At 43.0% G+C, this 12,095-nt stretch overlaps 1 protein-coding gene across 1 annotated transcript in view; it reads left to right on the top strand.

Moving 5' to 3' along the window:
- LOC309601491 (netrin receptor DCC-like) overlaps positions 1-12,095 on the top strand; it is a gene marked incomplete at both ends in the record, with an annotated part of 597,648 nt that overhangs the window by 286,666 nt on the left and 298,887 nt on the right. The window contains 2 exons of the mRNA XM_082334517.1: positions 9,640-9,790; positions 10,151-10,287. Coding sequence (XP_082190643.1) covers positions 9,640-9,790; positions 10,151-10,287 — 288 coding nt within the window. The remainder of the gene's footprint in view (positions 1-9,639; positions 9,791-10,150; positions 10,288-12,095) is intronic.

Raw genomic sequence — 12,095 nt, forward strand, 5'->3', positions numbered from 1 at the left:
TTTTGCTTGATTATATTTAATTGCATGAAACTCATTGCTTTCTTCTCTGCCATGAACCCAAAAGCAGAACATACACAACTGTCTCATCATCGCTACATATCATAAAGTTGTCTCTTAAACCAGAAGAGAATTCCCACGCGCTGGAGTCAAGTTAGCAGGTGGAGAGAATTGAAGTGGAATGAATCAAATGGCTACTGGGGAATTGCAAGTATATTTTATATCTACACAATATGACGTTACTGTGACACACGGAAAGGAAAGGCAGTCTTAATTGAAACCCCCAGCAGTCTGGTTACAAAGAAATTGGAAAAAAATCTAAAAATTGGAGCAAGTAATCTGATATAATGGTAATTATGAATTAATAAACGGAATTTGTGGAGAGTCAAAGGAATCAAAGACGTGGAAGATATCAAGAATTAGTAAAGTTCGGGGTACAAATGTTTTTCAAATATAACTGAACCAATATTACTAGGAACGGGTGACAGTGGTAGAACTTGTTTCAAGATTTAGAAGGCAGAAAAGTAAAAAAATAAAAAACTAATTTTTGAAAAATATGTGCTTGTACATATGGCATTGGTTTATTTAAAGACATTTTTATATTAAAAAAAAAAAATTAGTGCTATCTTGACAGGAGTGGCTTAAAACGCTTGTCCAAAACCAGATATTTTCAGGTCATTATATCCAAATAAAAAAGCAGCTCCTGGAAGAGACAAGAAATTCTCAGGACCATTAATTCTCGACCACAAATTTTGAATACTTGAAGATTCCAGTGGCCTGGAACAAACCAACCCTTGAGGAGCTGATGGTCTGTCAGGCTGGCATCTTTGAGACACAAAATAATGCCTGGTCCATGCAATTAAAACCAGTCAATATCAGTGTATGAAAACAGATGCTGTCAACAGAATTTTTAGTGATGATTTGTATCATTATAGCAGATTTTTGGGAGGATTTCTTGCCTTCAGACAGTAGCAAAATTGAAAATCAATGTAGCATCGATGTGCTCGATCAGATTGGTAGCCATCAAGTCTCCAAATAGAAATGGTTACTGAGCAGATATTTTCTTAGTGGGAGTCCTCACTAAGAGCCAGGGATATATCCTTGATCCTATATTCTTTAATATACCGTATAACAATAAAACTACAATTGAAGGCGAATGCAGGTATCACAGAGGTGGTAAATAATGAAGAATGTGGATCCCTAAACAGAACTTTATAAATGGGGTAGAATTAAAAAAAAAAGAATATTTTTATGTGATTGGTCCTATTGGCCATATCATAGGAGAGCCTAGCGGCGGGAGCAAACACTTTTCTATGACAAAAATCTTGGAGGTTGACCTTGAGTAATGAGCAGAACAAGGGTGGAACAGTGCTGCGAGAGAGGCTGATGCGCTCCTGGTAAGGATCGCGGCCGGCTCGTGGTGCGGGAGATGTGACTTCCACGCCGACTTCAGCGTGACGTAGTGTGTTTGACCAGCGACCACGTCTTCAGAAATGTTGGTTTGGAGGAGGCTTAGAGAAGGGCCCTAAAAATTATTTAAAAGATTGTCCCATTTAACATTTAAAAAGCTGTGAATCAGTTTGGGGCTGCTACTTGTTTCTAAAAGTTGACTAAGCTCATCTTTGATTTTTTTTTTTTAAATGATTTTTGGTTTTTTTTCAACTCAGATGAGGACTGAGAGTAAAATCTCTCTCCTCTCCAGTTATTCAGGTCCACCCTGAAAAATCTTGTATTGGGTTCTTCTCTGGATTCAGTTACTACTTGGATCGAACCACTGCTCTGTAATTGCTTGTGTCTTTGCATCTCAAGGGCGACGTAGGTCTAAAATAACGTCTGCCAAAGCTCTGCTGCTCAGCTGAAAGTAAGGGTGTAAGTGCGTTGCTACTTTCTCGCCTCAGCTCTGTTCTCCATTTTCTCCATAATGTAGTGGTGGAGCCGTTCCTCATTCTGTTTCAATTTTGCCTCTAAAACTTTAATGGTCAGAGAAAAAGCTTTCTCGTTTTGTCTTGTAAATACAAACCAGCAATGTCCCTTCTCTACCCCTGCAGTAATAAATTTTATATTATTCTTTTACCTAAGGATTTCAAAGAACAAGTCAAAGGGCTGTAAATATTTTTGTCTTCATTATGGATGGGGAAACGGAGTGTCTCGCAAGAAATCATCATTAAAGCTAGAAATAGGACCCCTGATGTATAGTTTCACGTTCCAGCAGCGACTTGGCACGGTTTTCCTTGCACTTTAGTTAATGTATTTTGAAGTTACTACCGTAAGAAGAATGTCTTAACGCCCTGATTCGTGTCAGGGCTAACGCCGCAATCTTTGCGCGTCCTTATTACTTACGTGCTCCTGGTCGTGGCGCGTCCCAGAGCTCTGCTGAGCCAGGCTTGCGTTTTTGGGAGGGGAGGGCAAAAGGGCTGAAGCAGAAAAATGCAAGCAAGGGGCTTGGGAGGTGAAGGCAAAAAAGCAAAATCCCAAAGTAATAACTGCATTTTGGTTATACGTTTTAATGCATTCTCTATATTGAGAGATCGGTATCATTTTAATGACGGATTTCTCTAACGCCGTTCGCACGTAACCCTTGCTTTCTTATTGGGATTAAGCGTTCAGCCTCTAGGCATGATGGTGAGATCAGGTTGGGGAATTCTGCTGGCCTTTCTTCACTGACAGCAGAGAGCAAAATTGGGTTTTATTTGGTATAAATCTTGATCTCTTCTAATCAAATTTAGGAATGTGACTACGAACACTTAGAGATAGTCCGTCACATCAGTGTCCTGTTCAAGGCATCTCAGTTCTGTCATTTGCAATATAAAAACTGCTGCAAGAAAAAAATAAAATTGTACCGGCAAAGTACAATGTTATCCAAATGCGTTCAGAAAAATTTTCACGGGTATGAGATGATGGGAGTCTTTTGTCGACTGAACAACACTTACAAGTGCAGCGTAGCACCACGTAGCTTAGCACAGTAAGATGCCATACACCAGGGTGCAACGTTTTTATGAAAGCGTTTCCTTCTTTTCAATATAGAATGTAGCTAAAATACTACGGTAACGTTTTTCTCCTTGAGTGCTGAAGAGCTGTAGCTGTATGGCTGAATCTTCCTTGCAACTTCGTTTTCGTCGGAAAACAGAACTAAATTGCATCGTCTTGAGTTCCACTTGCTTAAGACCAGTTTGGTATGAGACTTAAATACATCCTCAACTCTTATCAATGCATATTGACACAAATCCGAGGGTTTGAGAGAACGAGTAGTGATTGACTATAAAGTATGCTGGTAAAATGTGACAGAAGCTATGCCTTTAACATAAGCATGAGGAAAAAAATAATGCAGGACCTTTTCCTGCTACAGCATACATACATGTCCTTATTTACATCGCAAATTATCTCTATTACTCCATTAGCCATCTATAAAAAGGAGATAAAATGATTTCTCCTAATAAGGCTTTGTGAAGTTATGTATTTTTTTTTTTTTGCAAATAGTGTGGTGTTCTCAGATAGCGGTGTAATGGGGACTGCCGAAATCACATACGCATTCACAAATCCCATTTGTGGTTTTGAATTTCAACTGTGTGTCATGGATTTAACGAGCATGGAAAATATGTGTATAGCTGTACCTCATTACTGCACATTGCGTGCTCAAGAAAAATGCTGAACACGAAAGGAGGAGTTTTGTTTTGTTTGGGGAAAATAAGATCTTGCAGTTCCCTGCTTTATATGACTATATAAATGAATATATAAAATAAAATCAACAAATGCCAGCAATGTGATAGGTGCTCTGCAGGCTGGGAAGTTAGTGTAGCTCTTGCTTCCAGCCTAGGTGATATCACAGAATGGTTTGGGTTGGAAGGGACCTTAAAGATCATCTGGTTCCAACCCCCTGCCCTGGGCAGGGACACCTTCCACCAGACCAGGTTGCTCAAAGCTCCATCCAACCTGGCCTTGACCACTTCCAGGGATGGGGCATCCACAGCTTCTCTGGGCAACCTGATCCAGTGCCTCACCACCCTCATAGTGAAGAATTTCTTCCTTGTATCTAATCTAAATCTCCCCTCTTTCAGTTGAAAGCCATTACCCCTTGTCCTATCACCACATGGCCTTGTAAAAAGTCCCTCTCCAGCTTTCTTGTAGGCCTTCTTGTACCTTCAGGTACTGGAAGGCTGCTATAAGGTCTCCCTGGAGCCTTCTCTTCTCCAAGCTGAACAACCCCAACTCTCTCAGCCTGTCCTCATAGGGGAGAGGGTGCTCCAGCTCTCTGATCATCTTCGTGGCCTCCTCTGGACTCGCTCCAACAGGTCCATGTCCTTCTTATGTTGGGGGCCCCAGAGCTGGATGCAGTCCTCCAGGTGGGGTCTCACCAGAGCGGAGCAGAGCGGGGGAGAATTGCCTTCCTCGACCAACTGGTCATGCTTCTTTTGATGCTGGTCTTACCTTCTTTAGATGCTGGTCCAGCATCAGGCTCTGAGCGTGTGCGTTGTGAGCACAGGCAGTGATGGGGGCCCACGGCCCGTAGGTGGGAGCAGCTTGCTCCGCCTGGTCCCGGTCAAGCAGTTTGCTTGAAAAGCTAATGCTGAAAAAGACCAAGAGGTGTCCTGTCACGTCCCCATGGATGGGGACGTCGTGGCTGTGAGCCCAGGCCACAGATGCCACGTTGGTGCATAAGTGATTAAATCGCGGCTGAAATTATTTCAATGCCTCCAATGGCTCCAGGGCTTCACGCAAAGAATTTCTCATTTGCTAAAGCTGGTCCGTAGTCGGTTGATTACGTGGGCTCGATTATGGTGTACAAGTACCTTGTCAGGGAGAATACACTGAGTGCTCTTTAATCAAGTGGAGAAGGGGATAACAAGACCTTAGGTATCTTTATAATCAAGACTGGGTGCCTTCCTGAAGAACGTACTTTATTCAAATGTGCTTTTGAGCTCAGGATGGGTTTGATTCTGTGGCCTGTCTTATACAAGAAACAAGATTGAATGGCCCTTTAGTCTTAAAATCTCCCGCTCGCTTTTTCCTTTGTCTCTAATGTAAAAATCTAATTTGATGGTCTGATCTTTTTTATTTCTCAGCTGGAAATAACTGGTTGCAGTGGTTCAGCCGTGAGGAGTTTTATCAGGCGAGTCTGAACCAGATACTGACATTGCTGCCCGTGCGCTAGATGCGAACCGCTTCCTTAAGCCCACAAAAAGGCCTGATTTTTCTCACAAGGTCTGTTCTGTCACTGATGCGTGTTTTTGTAGAGTTTACTCGAACACGTTTAGTGATTTTTTTGTTTTGTTTTATTTTTTTTTTTTTTCCCCCTGCCAAGGATAAGTGGGTGGAGACTGTCCCACCTCTAGTATAACACTCCACTGCAGAGGCTTGCAATCTGTGGTCCCACAGACTTTTTGGTCAATGAATTCTTTTAACATCCAACACCATCCCCTTGTTCAAGTCGGATCTCGGCTCTGAGAGGAAATTGTGGATGTCCACCTTCAGGACAGGGTGCCTTTGGAGACTCCTTGGTTCCTTGTAAGGTTCTGGTTAAGTAATTGTAGCTTCAGATAACGCTGCTTTTCGTGTCCTCGTTACTGAGCTCTGGTTTTAGACCACTCTGGTTTTTTGGAAGGTGGTACAAAGCCAGCGGTTGTGATATGCCAACTTTTAATAGTCTGTGACAGCACGTCAGCCCTCCTTAATAAGTACTCATGAGGAAACTAGCATTTCTTATCATGAAAGCTGTGGGTTTGCTTCTTCATGCTTAAATAAAATGTGTTAGTTATTCCATCCAGACCCCTCTGGTAGTAAAACCGACTCGAGCCTTTAAGATACGGACACAAGGACCGACTGCGGCTGTGATGTCTGTGGGCTGTGCCCGGCCCAGCGGATGCTGGCCGCCACCAGTGACGCCCGAGGGCACAGCTGCCGCCTCCTGGGAGGCTCAGCCCGTGCTGGGGACTTGCCTGAATAATGTGCGAGTTCTGATCTTCGTGGGTTTGAAACCACAACTCTCTCCATCCTGTTATTTTCTGAAAAGGATAAGATATTGTTGTCTTTTTCTTCATGTAACAGATTTTTTTTTTCCAACACTCTATGTGGCTTTAAGCTGCTAACTTGGCTGTACCCTGCACTCTCTATTCAACTGGAAATCAAGCGGCAAAACATTGCTTCACAACTGACATGTTTAGTTTCTATCTGCTTTAGAGCTGTGTTTCCAGATGAAAGAGGGCTGTAGAGAAGGTGCGACCTTTTCAGCTAGTAGCTATATCATTAGGGGGTTCAGAAAAGTTTCAATACAAGCTTAGGCTTCTCTTTGAGAGTCGTGAATGGAGCAAGAGATGGAAATGAAGAGGAGGAGGTGATATTCAATATCTGCCTGTTCAATATCTTCATATGTTCAATATTTTCAATATCTGTGCTGTTCAATATCTTCATCAATGACATAGCGGGATCGAGTGCACCCTCAGCAAGTTTGCAGGTGACACCAAGCTGAGCGGTGCAGTCGCCACGCCTGAGGGACGGGATGGCACCCAGAGGGACCTGCACAAGCTTGAGAAATGGGCCTGTGTGAACCTCATGAGCTTCAACAAGGCCAAGTGCAAGGTCCTGCACCTGGGTCGGGGCAACCCCCGGTATCAGCACAGGCTGGGGGATGGAGGGATGGAGAGCAGCCCTGAGGAGAAGGACTCGGGGGTGCTGGGGGATGAAAAGCTGGCCATGGGCCGGCAATGTGCTCTCGCGGCCCAGAAAGCCAAGCGTCTCCTGGGCTGCATCCCCCGCAGCGTGGGCAGCGGGGCGAGGGAGGGGATTCTGCCCCTCTGCCCCGCTCTGGGGAGACCCCCTGGAGCCCTGCGTCCAGCTCGGGGGTCCTCAGCACGGGAAGGACATGGAGCTGTTGGAGCGGGGCCAGGGGAGGCCACCGAAATGATGAGAGGGCTGGAGCACCTCTGCTATGAGGAAAGGCTGAAGAGAAGACTGCGGGGAGACCTTATTGCAGCCTTCCAGTACTTAAAGGGGGCTCATAAGAAAGATGGGGATACTCTTTTTAGCAGAGCTAATAGTGATAGGACAAGGGGTGATGGTTTTAAACTAAAAGAGAGGAGATACAGACTAGATAGAAAGAAGAAATTTTTTTACGATGAGAGTGGTGAAGCGCTGGCACAGGTTGCCCAGAGAGGTGGGAGATGCCCCATCCTTGGAAACACTCAAGGCCAGGCTGGATGGGGCTCTGAGCAACCTGATCTGGTTGTAGATGTCCCTGCTCATTGCAGAGGGGATGGACTGGATGGGCTTTAAAGGTCCCTTCCATCCCAAAGCCTTCTGTGATTCTCTGATATTGGTGGTATTTTTGCTTTTTCGACTAAAGCACTTTTGATGATTGTAGGTTAATTGAAGGATCCCAAAACAATAATTAAAAATATTTACCTACCTTTGAGTCCATCTTCTGCCATCTGCCGTTATTGTCTAAATATTTGAGTCCCAGTTTGGTGTTGGACGGTGACTTCCCTCTTCCAGTGTTCACGTATTGGTACCTCTTCGTTTAACCTTGGGCTTGGAGCTTGGTTTGGCCATCTGCTGGCATACTTAACCCTAACAGCTTTGCTTTCACTGGGATTTTCACTCAATTATGTCCCTTGGGCACATGCAGAATTTTGCCAGGCAAATTACAGATGAGAGGAAAAATCCCAAATAAAATACTGTTGTTTTTCATTTTGCTTGACGTGTAGTGTTGCTTTAATTTACGTTAGTTATTAAATCATCTTCAGATTGTTGATAGAGTTTTAATGAAAACATCATTTCCATTGGAGGAGTTAAGACAATAGTGATGTCTCATTGTTTCTGGTCTCCAATACAACAAAAATGTATTTCGCATCGCTGTAAAAGATGAATGTGCTATCCTGCTTTTATCCAAGTGCAGAACAGCAGTACCTATTGAGCTACTTCTGTGTGGTTTAGGATTTTGCAGTTTTGTTTAATATCCAGCCTATACTAGCTCTGGAATTCCATTTATTCCGAATGTATTTGAAGAACCCTCTCAGCCAAATGTATTCTACTAAATCCTATGGTTTCAATTATCAATCATCTCCTTTTTCTAACTTGATATTTAACCTTCGTTGGTGTCGTTTTCCCTATATTTTTATTGCTGTGCTTCTTACTGCTGCTCACATCTTCCATCCTAACCAGGATCATTATTTTAATCAGAGGCGACCTCTTTGTGATTTCAGAACTAAGTGCTTTTGAAGGAATGGAGACGCTCCTGTGTTAAGATCTGGATACTATTTACAGATTTTGTTTGCTTTCTGGTTTGGCACATCTGTTTTCATCTTTGGGCAACTGACTTGGGGTTGCGGAAAAAAATCTTTGGGTTTCTGCTCGTTGGCTGCCATGTATTTAATTGCGTATGTTAAGGCAATACGTATATTTGTGGTTATTGCAAGAGATACCGTGCAATTCACAGGCCAAAGGTATTGCTGTGATCAGCTAAGATGTCTTCGCAGATTGAAGCTATTGAGTCGTACGTGAGATCCTCTTCCTCGGTCGCGCTTATTCATGGCTGGCAATTGCATGTCCATCTGGTTACAGTAAGAAGTTGAAATCTGCTGTTGCTGTAAATCCGTAACAAATGCACGCAGCTAGTTACCGTTTCTTTTTACTTGTATGAGAGAACCAGCGAATTACTTGGAGATGATTCTGGAGGATCTTGCAGTTGCTAATTTGGTGGGAATATTCATTTATATTGTGTAATTTCTCTGTTTGTGTCAGGAAACAAGGAATAATGTTTAATGGCAGTAGTCCAGCACATTTGTTTGAACATCTGTGATAAGAAAATGAAGTCATTTTCGAGAAAAAGAACAGATTCATTAAAAAGCAAACAAACCCCACTGATTTCCTTGGCGTATGGTTCCGTTTGCTGGTATTTCAGGCACAACGGGTGGGATTTGGGTCTAGGTTGTCACCTGAACGTGGGTTGTCCCCTGGTCCATGGTGATCCACCCGTGGCGATCAGAGACGCTTATGGAGAGTTTTAGCTCATCCTAAGGCTCAGCTCAGTTGCCCGGTGGTGCCTAGGGCTGTCAGACAGCCTCCGACATGCGGGGCGTCCGTGTGGACACCTTCGTTCAGGCAAAGGAGAATGTGGGGCACTAATCTTTCTACAGATTCCTTCACAATTCAGATTTCTTCAAGTTATTTCATTCGTTTTCCTAACTTGAAGCTTTCCTTGTCTTTTCTCGCCTGCCATATTTATGAACTTCCCTCCTGCGTCTCCAAAATAGCGTCGTTAATCCAATACGACTCTTAACCTTATGTATATCTGTCTTTTCTTGCTGTGGCTGTGTCTTTTCCTGGGGCTTTCCAAGACCTGACTTTAATACCAGGCTATAAACAGTCCTTTCTCACTTTCCCAAAAGCTGGTATTTTTCTACCTTCAAATTGCTCCCTTGGGTTCAACCTGTAAGCAGCTCTAAGATTGCCATTTGATACACTTTTTATATGTCTGTACTATGATTTTTCTCTTTTTCCCGTCAGTAAGAATCTGTGAAAGCTGTGGTCTCTTGGGTCCGTTATTGATCAGTCGTTTTATATTCCCCATTCCCAACAAAAAGCATGTTGTTTTGGTTTTTTTTTTTTTGGTTTTTTTATGGATGATAACTGTCTCTTTTGCTCTTGTAGATCCGGGTTTGCACAGACAGCAGTTTTTCCTGCAGCGCCCGTCGAACGTGGTGGCCATGGAAGGGAAGGATGCTGTTCTGGAGTGCTGCGTTTCTGGGTACCCCCCTCCCACCTTCACGTGGCTGCGAGGAGATGAAGTGCTCCCCATCAGGTAGCTCAGTCCTTCGCGGGTCGCGTCTCTAACGCTTCGCTTCCTTGAGCAAAGTAAAGGCAAACCACTGAGTGGTGCTTTCAATTCAGTGGGGTGGACGTGGAGGCCGCGAGGTTTTCCTCTTAAATATTAATGAGACTAGACGTGTCTCTTAACCTGCTGCTATAACTCATCTCTGCACCGAATCCGAGGGTGGAATTTGATCATAAATGTCACCTAGCTGGTATTTAAAATGGAAGTGTAAAGCTATTAAGAGCAAAAATCACAGCTGAGAATTACTTACAGCATAATTTAGTGCATGTATTTTTCTAGATAGATAGCCCCTTAACACGTTGCGGATGTGTGTTATCAATGTTTCAGGTCCAAAAAGTATTCGTTGCTGGCTGGCAGTAACCTGCTCATATCAAACGTGACTGACGATGATTCTGGGACGTACACGTGTGTAGTCACCTACAAAAACGAGAACAGCAGTGGCTCTGCAGAGCTGTCGGTGATGGGTGAGTACGTGAACTGCACCCACATTGCTTATCCAAGAACATTTTTAATTATTCCCTCTTCCAGAACGCCTTAATTTCCAGAACTCCCAATAACTGCCAACTGTACAAGTCCCTTCCCTGCTTTGACTGGGTATTTGCACCCACGGAAACCAAGTCCCGTAAATCTTTGAACACCTCCCGCAATACCCAATAGCCTTGCTGTTGCCAAACATCTTATGGTATCAGATGCTAATTGCTACTGCCTTCTGTACGTGGTCCTTTCCCTTTATTTCTCCTCCCCGAAGCCTGATTTTTGGCATTACAATGGATGTTCCCATCGTGCACGATGTCAGGCACAGTGGGCTGAAAATCAGGTTTGTAGCTGCTTTTATTTTTTTTTTCTTTTTTGTCATGAACAGTCAATATGGTAAGATAAGAAAAATCAATGTATTTAGCGTCTTCTCACAACAGAAGTCCAAGTAAATTCATGGAAGTCCTCACTTGGCAGTGATGCTCTGAGGGTTCCCACTGTTAAATCTTAGGAAAGCGCCCTCCCGACAGAACCTGCTTTCCCCCACGCTTCTTCCTCATGGCAAATATTAATGGAATCTGAAATTTGTTTAAATCTAATAGCTGCCTTTTTTCTTTTTTCTTTGTTTAAACCATTGAACAATAGCAGAGTGCATTAGTGTTCTTCAGTCAGATCTAAAGAACGACATAGTTAATACTTAGTCAAACAATAACATATTTCAGTGTGCTGTTCTATTTGCATTCTAGCTTTAAAGCTTATGCGTGAAAAATACTTTCATTAGCGAATAGAGCCTTAATTTGGATTATGAGATATTCAGTGCTTGTATAACAATATCCTTTTATCAAGCCATAATAAAATACAATAATTACTGGTGATGGAGGGTTCCGTTCTATTCCTTTAGGTACATTAATGTAATACATTGTTTTACCGGATAAAAATAAAAATGTGGCTTTATAGTTGTGGAAGTTAATTTATTATGGGATTGTTTTCATTAGAAGGAACCAAATATTGAAAAGGCAGGTAAGTTGTTGAGCAGTATACTTTATTTGCCTTATTGAAATATGTGGATTTCAAATCGAGTGTGGAGGAGGTGACTAATTGTCATTTCTGAAGTAGAAATAAATTACACTGATTATTTCACCCCAACAATCGATTGCGATATCTGTTGGTAAGAGCAACTGTGGCTGGAGGATCGTTGCCTACGTTCTTGCGTAGGTAGCTTCTGACCATGTTGTTCTCATGAAAATTAATGGGAGTTTTGCATTTAAGTCCTTTTATGTACCTTTTGAAAAATTTATTCCTGTCTGCATTCAGTCTGTGACGCATCTAGCTTTGGCTTCGTTATGCCTTCTGCTGTAAGTGTGTCACGCAGAAATTAAAGGTACATAAATTTTCAGGCATGTCGAGAGGTATGTGATGGTGATATGACACAACCGTAAGGGTGAATGTAAGATGATGAAAATCTCCAAGAGCAGAAGGCAGAATGCCAAGATGGTGCTGAGCGTGAAGCTGGACCGACACAAAGATGAAAGATGCCACAACGGCTGGCTCTTTGCAGTCTCAAGGGGAAACCAGAACTGCGTTGCCATGGCACGATGCCATTGCATTCACCCTCTTGGGAGATCACAGGTTTCTTTGGTGAAGTTTCTGCTCCCATGTGGAATTCCCAGGTACGGAGCAGATGGAAGAAAATGGAGCTGTAACGTAGGCATGGTATTGATGTACATTTCTTATTTTCCTGAATTAGATCACTCATTTGTGACAGACTTAACTGAAAAGGAAACATTGTGTTCGTGTG

The sequence above is a fragment of the Platalea leucorodia genome (assembly GCF_965183815.1).
Source record: "Platalea leucorodia genome assembly, chromosome: W".
Lineage (NCBI taxonomy): Eukaryota > Metazoa > Chordata > Aves > Pelecaniformes > Threskiornithidae > Platalea > Platalea leucorodia.